Source organism: Gobio gobio, assembly GCF_949357685.1.
Source record: "Gobio gobio genome assembly, chromosome: 21".
Taxonomy (NCBI): Eukaryota; Metazoa; Chordata; class Actinopteri; order Cypriniformes; family Gobionidae; genus Gobio; species Gobio gobio.
The window spans coordinates 18886228-18901145 of NC_137117.1; the positions used below are offsets into that span (position 1 = coordinate 18886228).

Consider the following 14918-nt stretch of genomic DNA (forward strand, 5'->3'; position numbering starts at 1 on the left):
TCTGGCGTTTTGAGCGGTGAGTGGATTCTAACTTAAACACCTCTGATTGGCCATTGTGTTCCAGAGATCATCAAGCATGTCTATGATTGGCTACATTTCTCACCACTGCAAAACCTGCTGTGAATAGGAATGCTTCAGAGTGCAAAATCAAACGCAATGTTTGCCAAATCTGTTTCTCCAATAATATTATACTATTACAGTCTCAACGGAGGGTGCTCTGCTTTTGTTTCAGGCTGCTTATTGAATTTGACTTTGTGATGTTTTCTCCCTACCCATGTTATAATTTTTTTATGAAAAAATGATTTATGATAAAACATGAATTGGCGGACCCCCTGCAGTAGCTACCGCTGCGGACCCCCGGTTGAAGACCCATGGCATACAGTATTAGGCAGGAGGTCATAACGTTTGGCTCATCTGTGTATTGAATGTTTCCATTTTCTTTCTTTCTTTCTTTCTTTCTTTCTTTCTTTCTTTCTTTCTTTCTTTCTTTCTTTCTTTCTTTCTTTCTTTCTTTCTTTCTTTCTTTCTTTGATGCTATGCTTTTATTATAGACTTACAGCTAGAAAAGATAAATCTTACCACAGACAATAACGCTTTGGGTATATTCACAGGTTACACTTCTTTCTAGAAATATTTGGGGGGTTAGGAATGTTGTCAATAAAACACAATATTAACAGGAATACAATAAAAGGGTTAAAGGTGTTAAGAATTGTATGGCTAATAATCAGCTTCAAACTTTATGATGAAAATGTACTTACTAGATGGGATACAGTCATGAGACACATCCAGGTATTTATAAGTCCCAACACAAGGATCAGAGAAAACTGAATTCACTGCAGGAACAGTACAGCTCTTACTTCCATCACACCTGATTCATGGACAGACAATGACAAGTATTAGAATAGCTTAGACAAAAACAATTAGGCTATATTTTTCTTGTAAAATAAAATTATACATTTTAAACATTTTCTCTGCTATCTGTTAATCCTACCGGGCAGACATCGTATGGAGGGATGTTTCTTGGAAGCAGTGTGTATTTGAGATCTGATTAGCTGGTCTTCCACTAGCACATAGTGTGTGGTCAGTTCGCCCATAGTTGGCTTCATTGACCTTTATGTATCCACATTCTGACACACACACAAAAAGATCATTGTTTAATTTCACTGTACATGGTTGGAGATATATGGCTTTTGCTTACTATCTCTCCCATTCTGTTCTATCTAATAAAAGCACAAAATCATCCAACATATGAGTCTGGAATTCTCACCACAGCTGAGGTACGCAGATCCTCCTTCACAGATCACTGTTCTTTCTGCTTCTACACCTGCAGAGAGGAAACATGCTGTTGAGGTGAGATGTTGCAAAGTGAATCTACCTGAATTTTTTTTATATATATATATAAAATAAGAATCAGTGTAGCTTCTTTAAGATTGTATGTCTTACCATGCTGACACAGTAACAACAGCACTGTAAAATTAAACAAAGTGAAAGACTGAATTGAATGTACACAGTAAAAACAATCCTGCCATTTTTACAGAAAAATACTGGCAGCTGCTATTGCCATAATAATTCAGTAAAAAATACAGTAAAACTGTAAACATTTACAGAACAAACTGTAATTTACAAAAAAAATGTAAACCTGTAAATCCAGCCTTTTTCTACTGTATTAGCAAGGCCATTCTGCTATTAAATTATTATTATTATTATTATTATTATTATTATTTTTAATCTTTTTTAACATATTTGTGTTTTTTTTTTAAACAAAAACAATACAAAACAATGAAAATGATATTATGTCATTACACCAAGGCATGGACCATTCATAAATAATGATGATAATAATAGTATAATTTTTTTCACTGTTAAATTCAGATGATTTGCTCATTTTCACTTCCAATTTTTGTTTTACTTTTCACAGTATTTTACTGTAAAATTACAAAAGTAAGGTTAGATTTATTAGCTTTTAAATGAACTTTGTTTTATTTGTTTTTACTGTAGCATGTTACATTATTTTACAATTAAAATTACAATCATTTTTTCAATGTTTTGAATCATACAAGTTTAAAAATCAGTACTTACAAGTAATCCAGCTTAGCTTTTGCCCCAGCATGTTGAATGTGTCCATGTGTTAATGGAAGGACTTTGTCTCAAAAGGAGACAGTGGCATGTACGAGATAGCCTATTATTACAACACGTTCTAAATAATATTATGGACGAAGGACCGACAGATCGAACGAATGTCAAACTAAACAATGTCAACTTGTACTTTGAGCGTCTGACTGAGCGGGTGACCCACGTGACGACCTGTCGTGACGTCAGCGTCTTGAAATTATGTTTTGTTTTTTTTGGGGGCCATGCAAGTATCCAAGCTGATGTGTAAAGACATTGCAGGCACTAAATACAGAAATATACCTAAAAAGAATACTCAACCATTTCCTGCATCCTGCTACTTCCCTGAATAAACCTTTAAAGATGTTGTAGGTTATTTGTAAGTCTTTCTGAGTGATTAACTGAAAAAGCTAACATAATGACTGGTAAATATTAACACAATATGTGCATCGACTTCGACCAGGCTTTACAGTAGCATTTTATTCTGGGGAGAGATAAAGAAGAGATAATGTTAATGTTTTTTTGTTTTGTTTTTTGTGATCTGGTTATTTTATCTGTTCATGTGAGTGCATGATTTTACAGCGTTGACTGTTGAAAATAATGACCTGTCATATGTTTAATTTACCAGGAATGAGAATCCATATCGATTAAAACAAATTTTATAAATGTTGAATGAATTTTAGAACAAGTTTACGTTTTACACGAATCTTCCCATTATCTACAAATCCTCTCATCATAACAAACAAAGCACAGAGACGATTTAAACAAACATTTATTGTGAAGTTTAGTCAGAAGTTTTTGTTTTTCATGAGACTTTGTGATTTCCCATACAATTAGCCTATATATTTAACACTTCAGTACAAATAAAGTAACAAAAATTGTTATTTTAATGTTATAATAGTGATTTGATGATCTATAAAAAATTCATTAAAATGAATTTAAAAATGGTTAATGAGCCAATAAGTGTTCCACTTCCGCCATCTACTGGTTAGTGGTCATTTCTTTCATAATTTAAATGTTGTTAACATCCGAATGTTATTTTATGATACTCACATAAGCATACACAACAGGTGAATATAAATGAATGATTTTAAGAAAGAAGTTTTAAATAGTGTTTTAAAAAAACAGGGCAACCAATTTAATTCAACTCTTTTTATCCACGCGTTATTCATATTCATCATTCATAGGCGTTATACGTTATTCCTTGAATGGGCTGACTTCATTGAAACGCATTCGACAGAAAGATCTCAGAGAGACTAAAAACTGTTGAAATATGACCGAAAGCATCTATAGTAGCTGTTGCAAGTGCTGCTCACGTTATCTAACAGCAGTTAGAATCTAACGATCTATAATAACAAAAAACATTAACTATAACGTGCTTCATAAAATACCACTTCTATTAATATTCCTGAGAGGTCAACTAATTCAATAACATCTCAAAATATGTAGTAATTTCATCAATTTGCCAGCGAGTGTGCTTGAGATACACTGAAATGAATGGGGTTCAATGCTGCAATTCCAATGTTGTTTGGAATTGGAACTATTGGTCGCTCCATGACACGCTTTACTTCCGCATTCTATGATAAGTCTATGATAAGTCTAAAAATAAGAAGAAACATTTAATTAAATGTTCTTTTTACTTCCAAAAAAACTATAATTCAACAGCATTTTACTGTAGAATTACATGAAATGTCCTGTTAGATCTACAGTTTTTCACTACTTTTTAGCAGATCATTTATCTTAAGAAATCCAAATTTTCTACCTAACCGAAGAGAGTTTTGCCTTAAATGTTTTTTATTTGTCTTTATGTGTAGAACACTCGCAAAATAACACACATACTCATTGGTTGTTCATATTATGTGTATTTACAGCCACACTTAAAATCGTAATTAAACTTTATTTAGTTTATTAGATTAATTTATTTTTAAAGAAATGTAACCTATTTGAAGCAAAACAAATGCAAAACATAATAACAAATAAACAAATAAATAAAATAAAAATGACCAGTAAACCTATAGATGTCACATTGTTGGTCAAATGGCATCAGTGTGTGTGGAGAGAGGGCAGATTTGAATTCAATTGCTTCTGATGGAAATCCTTTGATGCACGAAATGTCTTTTGAAAAAAGTGGAATGAAAGTGCTTTAAGGATTCTTATGATTTATTTTTGCTTAAAGGTCCCCTTCTTCGCGATTCCATTGTTCAAACTTTAGTTAGTGTGTAATGTTGCTGTTAGAGCATAAATAATACCTGTAAAATTATAAAGCTCAAAGTTCAATGCCAAGCAAGAGATTTTATTTAACAGAAGTTCCCTTTCAAAGCCTACAGCGAACGGCTGGCTTGGACTACATCCTGGTACTTCCTTCTTTAATTACGTCAGTAGAGCAGTAGAACAGACTAACCTCCGCCCACAAAGAAACGCGAAAAAGGGGGCGCGGTCTTGTTGCTGTCCCACGTGGAGAAGCGGACGGTCGCGTGGAGAAAAGGAACTGTTGCGTTGAGTGTGTTTATCGCCATGTCATCGAGACGCTGTTATTTTCATCCAGGAGTCAAATCACCTTTGTTTGGCTTTCCCAGGGACGCTGTAGAGATTATTGAACGCATACATCTCCCCGTTAAGAGGCGTGACCTTTCCAACGTGCGCTAAACTGCTGTCAAATTACAACACAGGAACCGCTTTCACGTGCGCTAAGCTGTGGTCGAATCACAGCACAGGAACCGCTTGCACAATCAGAACTCGTTACGTTTTTCTGAAGGAGGGACTTTATAGAACAAGGAAATCACCAGCCGTTTTTAGGACAGTGGAAACAGCGGTATACAGATAAGTAAATAGTGTGAAAAATACTGTGTTTTTTTACACGCGAAACATGAACACATGTTATATTGCACACTGTAAACACAATCAAAGCTTAAAAAAAACACGAAGAACGGGACCTTTAATTCCTGCTAATATGCTTATGTTGCAGTCTGATCATGTTGAAATGTCCTGTGTATGTTCTATGAAGGTCAAAAGGTACTTTCAAACAACAGGCCTAAGAGGAAAGTGCTTGTCTTATAGTTTAAGAGGCTTATCACATCTCTATGTGTAACAAGGGAACCAAAGGATGGCAGGCAGAAACATGGATATAAGTGCAGGAATTTTAATAAGAAGAGCAAAACGAGAACAATGAGCAGGTAACACAAGGAACTGAAACATGTACATTTAACAACTGACAAAAAAACATAGACAGGGGTTATTTATACAGACAGGCTTACAAAGGTAACAAAATAACAGGGCACTCCAGGGGAAACAATCAAGAGGAACCAATCAGAAAAGAAATTACAAAGGGACTACAAACTGGCACAAGAAACTCAAAAATACTTTTTTTTAAACCTCCCATTATTCTCATTTGTTGACACATGATCGATAAATCTTTCCAAGCAAATATGTAAGTGGTGAAATTACAGATTACATTTTTTTTGTCTCACTGGGGAATGAATGAATAGACAACAAACAAAATTAGCGGCTTCTAACATCTATAATATAGACCATTATCATTAAAATCACACACAAAACATGGAATACATTTACGTGGTAGGATAATCACAATATTAAATACAGCTATACATCACTTCCAAATACTTATAGACACCCTGACATGGATCAGAGAAGACAGAATTTGAAGCATTTAGTTGACAAGACGTCCTCCCATTGCACCTTATAGGGTAAAAAAAAACAACAATCAAAAATATGATTTATTATCATTAACATATTCTGCCTATATTCTGCAGCCTATTTGCTTCTCATATAAACCATTTTATGTCTATGTATTTATTTGGTAAATTTATTTTATAGTTTAATACACATGACTGAATGTACAATATATTGTCCCAATAGGGGTGGGCGATATGACCAGAATCTTACGATATATATATCACAATATAGTTATTTTTGCTTTAAAATAAGGTTATGATATCAACATTTTTCATACTATTGAAATTTTATAATTCTCAGCACCAATTTTGATGTCACGAAAAAACTAAAGCTAGACCAAATAACCTACTTTAAATGCTGCATCTCACAGGGTGCGAATACTCGTTCACGTCTTCCTGAACTTGAACGGACATATTCACTCAAAACTATGTAAAATGCCCATCTTGTCGAGTATCAATGTAAACTTAGGTTATGTCTTAAGTAAACGCAGGACTATTATTAATAAAAACAAATCCTAATGGTCTTGCGCACAGTCTGGTGGGGGGTCTGCCCGTAACAATGGACAAAGGTGACTAACACAAACAAACTGTCCAACGCCTTCCGATAAAGATGCTAGAACAACAGCCAGACACCTCTTAGAGACCAAGAAGAAGACCTCTGGTACCAAGCCCAGGAAGGACAGGACTTTGTTGTATATTATCAGTATATGATTTTCTAATTTACATTAGAGGCAATATAACTGATGCTAGTTAATATCAAATAATCTTTCGTTTATTTGTTTGATGCATAATAAGGTTCTTCACCTTAGTTTCAGAGAAACAATAGTTTATCTTTCCATAAGATAACGCAACTCTTCCATAGCCACACAACTTAATCACATGTATTGTATGCATCTTATGCACTTTATTCTTGTTCATCTTTGTTAATAACATTTATTTTATTACAATTGTAACTTCTTTTTGCTGATAATACAGAAGAGGCTCTACAAGTTAGAAATCTCAACAATCTTTCAGATAAATCAGCTGACCAACTCTCCCCACTTTACATTCATTCTAAACGATCGAAAGGCCTCCTGTTTGGAGTGTTCTCATACAGCCAAGGTAAAATACCTTGACTAGTGTCCCAAACTAAGACAGGGGGAAGGTGGTCATCTGCTGTACTCATAACCACGCCTTAAATGACGTGTGATCCAAAAATCACAACGTCAGCGGTGATGTGATTACCAATCACTACCTTACTAAGCGTCCTTGGATGGACGAAAGTAAAATCACTACACTTAGATCTTCAAGGCTTAAACCGTACAGTTAAATTGCTCAAGTTCAAGATGTTACCCGTAAAGATGGTCTTGTCACAAATTCAACATCTTGATTGGTTCGTCACTATTGATTGGGGGTCGCCTCCTCTACTGCTTTGGCAAGGGGTGACCTCTTACAACTTGTTTGTGATGCGGCAGGCTGGTCCTCTCCACACACATTCATAAAATTGTATAGTCCTTGAGTCGACATCACAAGCTAATGTCTAGGGCCTTCTTGTGTTCTTGTGAGCACACCTACACAACCGTAAAGGGTCCAGACACCTTCAAGCACGGCGGCGTGGGTATTCTTTTCCTGACGATGCGCCTGTGGCTCATCTATTTATAGTCTCTGATGCTGGCGCATTCTGATGATGTCACTAACAGAGGCTATAAAAGCTCTAAGTCAATTCCATTGACGTGTTTACACACTACACACAGCTGGTCACAATAAAGGCGTTCCCAAAGCACTAAGCAGCGCTGCATCTCGTTCCGCTTTATCAGGGAACAGGGTTACAGTCAAGTAACCCGGACCGTTTACCATGTTTACCAGTAGGCCTATATCATCCACCCCTAATTGTCCCTTATGTATATTTTGCATATTGTTTCAAAATAGCTAAAGATTGTGTAGCTGATGTCTTAAGTGACTAAGTGAAGTGTATCTGCTGCTGTACCTGGAGCGCAGGCTGCTGGTCTGAGGAGAGTCACAGTGTGGTGGGGTTGCAAATTTATGTGGGCAGGTTACAAGATCTCTTCTTCCATAATTGGCATGATGAACAGAAATAACACCAGTATCTTTTGAAACACAAAAACAGCAATTTGTGCCACCATATACTGTAGCTGGATTGATCCATTCAAAATATTGTGGACATGAGGTCCTTAAGGAGTAAACAAAATCCTTTTTGATGCTACAGTATGATCTCAGCATAGAAAAAAACTTACAGAAAGAAAAGATAAATCTTACCACAGAAAATGACGCTTTGGGTACTTTCACAGGTTACACTTCTTTCTAAAATTAGTTTGGGGAAAATGGGAATGGAGTCAGTAATATTAACAGTAACTACCACTTCTAGATAAGTAAAGAAAACATTTGAGAATTGTATGATTAATAATCAACTTCAAAATCTAGGATTTAAATTGTCTGTATTAAACGACTGGCTTACTTGCTGGGATACAGTAATAAGACACATCCAGGTATTTATAAGTCCCAACACAAGGATCAGAGAAAACTGAATTCACTGCAGGAACAGAACAGCTCTTACTTCCATCACACCTGATTCATGGACAGACAATGACAAGTACTTAAGAATAGCTTTAATATACTAGTATAGACAAAATAATTGCTCTAGTAAACATAATTTTTTTTTAAAATCTGCTATCTGTTAATCCTACCGGGCAGACATCGTATGGAGGGATGTTTCTCGGAAGCAGTGTGTATTTGAGATCTGATTAGCTGGTCTTCCACTAATGCATGTTGTACTATCAGTTCGCCCATAGTTGGCTTTAAGGACCTTTATGAATCCCCCATCTGACACATTAAGAGAGAAAAAAAAGGAAAAAACAAACATGAGGATTGTGTCCCAGGACTGGCTCCTCCTTCCAGGCTCATCTATTTATAGCCTCTGATGCTGGCACATTCTGATGATGTCACTAACAGAGGCTATAAAAGCTCTAGGTCAATTCCTAGAGTATGCTACAGTATGATCTCAGCATAGAAAAAAACTTACAGAAAGAAAACATAAATCTTACCACAGGCAATGACGCTTTCGGTATTTTCACAGGTTACACTTCTTTCTAAAATTAGTTTGGGGAGAATGGGAATGTAGTCAGTAATATTAACAGTACCTACCAGTTCTAGATATGTAAAGAAAACATTTATGAATTTTATGATTAATTATCAACATTAAAATCTAGGATTGAAATTGTCTGTATGAAACAACTGGCTTACTTGTTGGGATACAGTCATAAGACACATCCAAGTATTTATAAGTCCCATAACAAGGATCAGAGAAAACTGAATTCACTGCAGGAACAGTACAGCTACTTTTTCCATCACACCTGATTCATGGACAGACAATAACAAGTACTTAAGAATAGCTTTAATATACTAGAATAGACAAAAGAATTGCTCTTGTAATCATAAAAAAAAAAAAAACTCTGCTTTCTGTCATTTAGTCATTCAAATGACTAAATGTAAATGTAATGTTCTGTTAATCCTACCGGGCAGACATCGTATGGAGGGATGTTTCTCGGAGGCAGTGTGTATTTGAGATCTGATTAGCTGGTCTTCCACTAATGCATGTTGTACGATCAGTTCGCCCATAGTTGGCTTTAAGGACCTTTATGCCTCCCCCATCTGACACATGCAAAAAACAAACAAACTAACATGACAATTGTGGTAAATTGTGGTAAGAAAACTGCATGTAGATTGTCCCCTCCAACTCCTGTTCTCTCTCTCTCTCTCTCTCTCTCTCTCTCTCTCTCTCTCTCTCTCTCTCTCTCTCTCTCTCTCTCTCTCATACTGTTCTATTTGGACATTAAAGGCCAAACCTATAACTTGAAAATGACTGAATTACTCACCACAGCTGAGGTACGCAGATCCTCCTTCACAGGTCACTGTTGTTTTTGCTTCTGCACCTGCATGATGTACAGATGATATAAAATACATTAAATGAAATAATGTAATGTAACGATGTCTTTTTTTATTTAATAAGACTATACATTAAATATTAGTAAACTGCCTTACCATGTTGATACAGAAACAGCAACACTGAAAATCAAAATAGAATTTGAAAAACTGAACATTTGAAATCATGCTAGTTGAATTGGTTCTAAATCAGTACTTACAAATGATCCCGCTTAGATTTTGCACCAGCATGTTGAATGTGTGAACTGAAGGAATTCTCTGAAGGAGACGCATGTGCACACAGTATTTATAACAAACACAGACCCGTCATCATCTGTTTTCTGTCGATAACAAATGCGGAAATACTCTGAAATATTAAAACAAGATTCTAAAAAAATTTTTTTTTTTTGCAATCCAATGTTTGCATAAATTTGCAAAACATAATGAAGCATTGAATTATGTTCCAACACTCCCACATAGCAAACAGTCATTGAAACAATGTTAAATCAACATTGCGTTGTCAACATTAAGTCATTGAATCAACATCAAACTCTTTAGCCTAGTTACAGTTCATGGTCCTCTGACTTCTGAATGGTTTGTCGTGCAGTCCCTCCTGCCCGGTCTGGGGCATAGCGCAGCCATTTTTGCACAGCCTGGGCAAGTAAATTGGGCGACAACGGCTGTCCCCATCTGCAGTGTAAGAGCATTTAAAACAGAAAATACAAGCACAATGCAAGAAATAGCCTTTAAGTTAAACAGAAAATATTGTTGTATTGTCATATAAATCAAGAGATCACAGACTCAAGTAACTCACATGGTGTCTTTACTAGGGCCCTGTCCCAAATGGCACCTTAAACCCTCACGGTCTGCGTCCGAAACCTGGAAAATGCTGCCTTCGGAGGACACATTTCAAAGCAGGAAGGCACCAAGGCACGTCCAAATCTAATGTTAGCTTCACTTCCTGTCTCCCAAGATATCTTCATTTGATCGATTTTTGAAGGCAGCATATTTGTATCCTTCGCTGCCTTTGATATCCCACAATCCTGTGCGTTCCATTTTGAGCTGGAAAGAAAAGGCGTCCGAAAGTTTTTAAGTTTTTACCAACATTTTCTACTTCTGATGTCATTTCTAGCGAGAAATTACTAATGTAGCAAGGTCGTTTTGTGAGGTGCCTTCATGCACAAACGCTGCCTTACAAGCCATTGTCTGATAAGTCAGTGAGGCAACAAGTCAGCTGCCTAGGTTTTCGGACGCAGCCACGGTCCTCCACTTTCATGACGTAATGCCGCTTTGACTTCGGTCTTGTGGACTTACAATGGCCGCTGCGTGCGTGTGTCCGTTAAGACTGTAGGGTGTCCCATTTGTCATTTAACCTTAAAGAAGGGTGCTTGTGAGCGCCCCAGATTTTTGATGCTATGCTCATTATTCACCAAATACTTAATATTTAAAGACTTAAGGCTATTTATTTTCAAACTTAAACATTTTTATATTTTAATCTGGACTACGTGCCTTAGATATTGTTTGAATATGTTCTGATTCTTTATTGTTCAGTCACACATGGCATACGCTTCATTAGTTAACAAACTGACAATGAAAAATACTTAATATTTATTAATATTAGTTAAATGTAAATTTAAACATTTAATAACATTATTAAAATCAAATGTTGTAACTGTAATATGCATTAAACAATAATCCTTATCGTAGTGTTACCTATTGTTTTTTATCATTCTTTTGCACTTTTCTTTGAAACATTTGATTACTTTATACATTTGTGTGTATTGCTTTATTGTATTTAAATGTTCAGTTATTTTTGTTATAAGAAAAAAAGTTATTAAACCTGTTATGGCACAATTTTTTGCAACTTGTTTCAATATTGTGATAATATATACCGTGATAAAAGCTTCAGCAATTAATCGCAACATGAACATTTGATACCGTCACATGCCTATAGCTGCTTATAACTGAACTTGTTTCAAAATTGATGAACTGAGCCAAACTGAACAGACTTGAGCTGAATAATGACACTTTTGTCTTTGTAGAGGTGCTTTACAGCAGAATTTGAAGATATTTGAAGAATATTTGAAGAAGTTTCCACAATTAGTTCTGCTATTTTCCTCTTCATAAGCTGCTTTAAAACAATCTGTATTGTGTAAAACGGTAGAAATAAAGGTGACACGACTTTAATATTGAACAAACAAAGGGTTTGTTCACGACAAAGTTTGTTTTGGCTAGAATAACATGAAATGCGCAGAGTCTAATGCCAAACGTATTTGCAGTGCCACGTTTAACAAACATTAATGACACGGGTTTAGATAAAGTTTAGACATCCGTCATTTCTCTGTTATCTTAGCTTTATCTGTTTATTTAATCGTTTTTTCTTGTTAGTACAGCCATTCAAATGAATTAGTTCATCAAACATTTTACAAAGCAAATTTGCAGTTGACATGTCAGTTTCACAATACTCAAATTACTGACAATAGCAAAGTTGTTTTTGCTTTTTCATAGCAACCGTCTTCATCGAAAGACTGGGTGATTTATGAAGTAGCCTAGGCTATTATGACGTGTAATATTTGGGGGAGCAGCGGGCATTTTGACGAGAAAATGTCGATTCAAGTGTCGAAAATATGTGTGACAATATTTCAGCTTGTAAGCTTGAAGCCCAAACATGAGCCCAGCCCTTCCCATTATGAAATGAAGACTTTTGAATTTTTTTGTACATTAATCTCACATAGGCCTACTATTTGATAGCTTGCGTGAAAAATGCTTTAGAGATCAGATGACTGTTTTTTGACGCAGTTTGATTCCCGTGACAAATAGCCGACTATTGGCGTTTTTACTAGTAACAAACTTTTGCCATTGCAATAATGAAATCTCTTATTTTTTTCATCTTTGCAATAATACCAGCATCATGTTGTAGTGCAAATGTTTAATTGTAATGAACGTGCACAGACTTTCGGAATTGAGGAACGGCTCCATCTGTTAAAAAAAGTAAAATGTCCAGATGCTTTAGCCTACAGATGTTTTAGAAATGGCCTGCCATGAAATCAATGTCACACTGCAGAAAATATAAAATAAAAATAATCTTAATGCTCCTAAAATTGCTTCAATCTATAGTGTAACGTCTATTTTACTTTTCCTTTGATTTTGTGGTGTTTGAGATTCTCTCAGAAATCTATTAGACACATGTTATCATAAATGTATGAAAACTATAATGTGGTCTAAACTGTCTAAAAATAAATAAAACAGCACCATCTCACTCTAAAAAAAAAAGGTTCTATATTGCACCAAAAATGGTTCTTGGCTCGTAATCATATGGGAACCTTTTTTAGTGCTATATAGCACCAATTTTGGTGCTTCAGTGGTTCTTCAGAGGTTCTTCACCGGTTCTTTGACTAAGGTGCTATATAGCACCTCTGAAGAACCGCTGAAGAACCACTGAAGCACCAAAATTGGTGCTAGCACTAAAAAAGGTTCCCCTATGATTACGAGCCTTTTTTTTTTTAGAGTGTACTCTGAAAGGAAACCCAGCAGCAATGCCAAACCCCATTAATGGAGAACAATCAAGAGAGCTGGTGGGAAAATTTTTTGAATTTTTATTTTTTTTTAAATTCAAAGGTGTTTTGTAACAGTTTATGTTGGAAAAAAAAACTGTACAAATAAATTTAGTTTGTTTAGATTGCAACATAAGAATATGAATTAATTAATTTGGTAGGCTAACACTTTACAATAACAGGACATGAATAATCATGTAATACCTGAATTAATAGTTACTTGAACATGAACTCATGATTAGTGAAGATATTGTTACAAACAGAGGTGACACGGATCACAGAGGCAGGTGAAAGCAGAGTTTATTTGCAGAACCAGGATGTGAGCAGATGAGGTGAGAGTCAGATATGGCAGTTCAGGTGAATGCAATATAACGAGACGTTTCTTGATTGTAGAACAGCGGGACAATGGATCGAAGGAGACGAGGACCAGGAGACAGGACGAGACGACGAGACACTCAGGAGACGAAGGAGATCAGGTAGCCTAAGTAGTCAGGTGAGTCCGAGGAAGCAAGCATGAATAGTAGCATGTGCAAACGCTACCGGACAGTGACTGAGTGTGAGCGTGGGGCTTAAAGGTCCCATGGCATGAAATTTTCATTTTATGAGGTTTTTCAACATTAATATGAGTTCCCCTAGCCTGAATATTGTCCCCAAGTGGATAGAAATGTTGATTGGTGTAAACCCGAGTTCTGGCCGTCTTTCTCTGCCTTTGAAAAAATGACAGGCCAGACGAGCCAATCCTGAAGTCTCCTGGTTTGACGTCCAAGCAGGAACGGTTACCTCCCTTTCCTCCACCCAGAGAATCTGGCACGCCCATGCAAGCGCTCGAGAGATCATTGCTTGTGAACGAGTGAATGCTGGCAGTTTCTCAGTGTTTGGATGTACAAATGAAAACAGAAGGCTTTTTTCAGTTCCTTCTGATCTGTGATCAGTGATTTCTGATGTGTAGCTAATTATTTATTATTCGTGCATACGCAGCGGCTTCTCTCTCTCCCGACAGAGCGGTGTTTTCGTGTTTTCTATCTTGTGAGTCAGTGTTTTTGTATGTCTTCGTCGCGTCTATCTGTTCTAAAATGTGCATACAGTCGTTTCTGCTCAACATCAGCAGTCACATCTTTAGAGATAAACCTCACACACGCCGAAGCTCGGGCTGCACTGTCTGGTCGGCCTTCAACATCCCCGACCCCCAGTACTGCATCTGGCCCACAGCGGAGGCACCTTACGCAGTGCGAGATTAAGCAGAAGGGGGGTAAGCGTGAGGGTCTCCGGCTAGGCTAGCCAGCTATCCCCACAATAAACTGGATTACATTCGATTACTGCTGTTGTGTCTTTGTTTGCGCTGTGTACTCAATGCGCGTCACTGACGCTTTTCATATGATAGGAACATATCTAAAAATAATGCTATTATCAACACTTACTCGTAACTCGTTCATCTCGACAGCTGTAATGGTACTTTGCATGTGTTACAAAGTTGGTAATAATGATGAAGACGGACTCTGTGTGACTGGGACTCGTGTTTATTCAGAAACTCTCAGATACAAACACAATAAACTCGCGCTGACTGACAGCGCTCTCAAAACTCATTAGTTACTATAAATAACTTTGTTAGCAATCGCTGAGCTCAGTCTCTGGTACATTAGTGATG

General features: G+C 36.4%; 1 protein-coding gene across 1 annotated transcript; it reads right to left on the reverse strand.

Annotated features, from left to right (window-relative positions):
* Positions 1-2645: 2645 nt before the first annotated feature.
* On the reverse strand, positions 2646-10074 carry LOC307117711 (L-rhamnose-binding lectin CSL3-like). The gene is made up of 11 exons (XM_079802729.1): positions 9941-10074; positions 9840-9863; positions 9674-9730; positions 9314-9449; positions 9042-9151; positions 8843-8887; positions 8486-8621; positions 8257-8366; positions 8058-8102; positions 7768-7888; positions 2646-5805 (listed from the first exon to the last, which is right to left on the reverse strand). The coding sequence occupies exons 1-11, from the start codon at positions 10011-10013 to the stop codon at positions 5700-5702; spliced, it is 963 nt and encodes a 320-aa protein (XP_079658855.1). The 5' UTR covers positions 10014-10074; the 3' UTR covers positions 2646-5699.
* Between the last annotated feature and the right edge of the window lie 4844 nt (positions 10075-14918).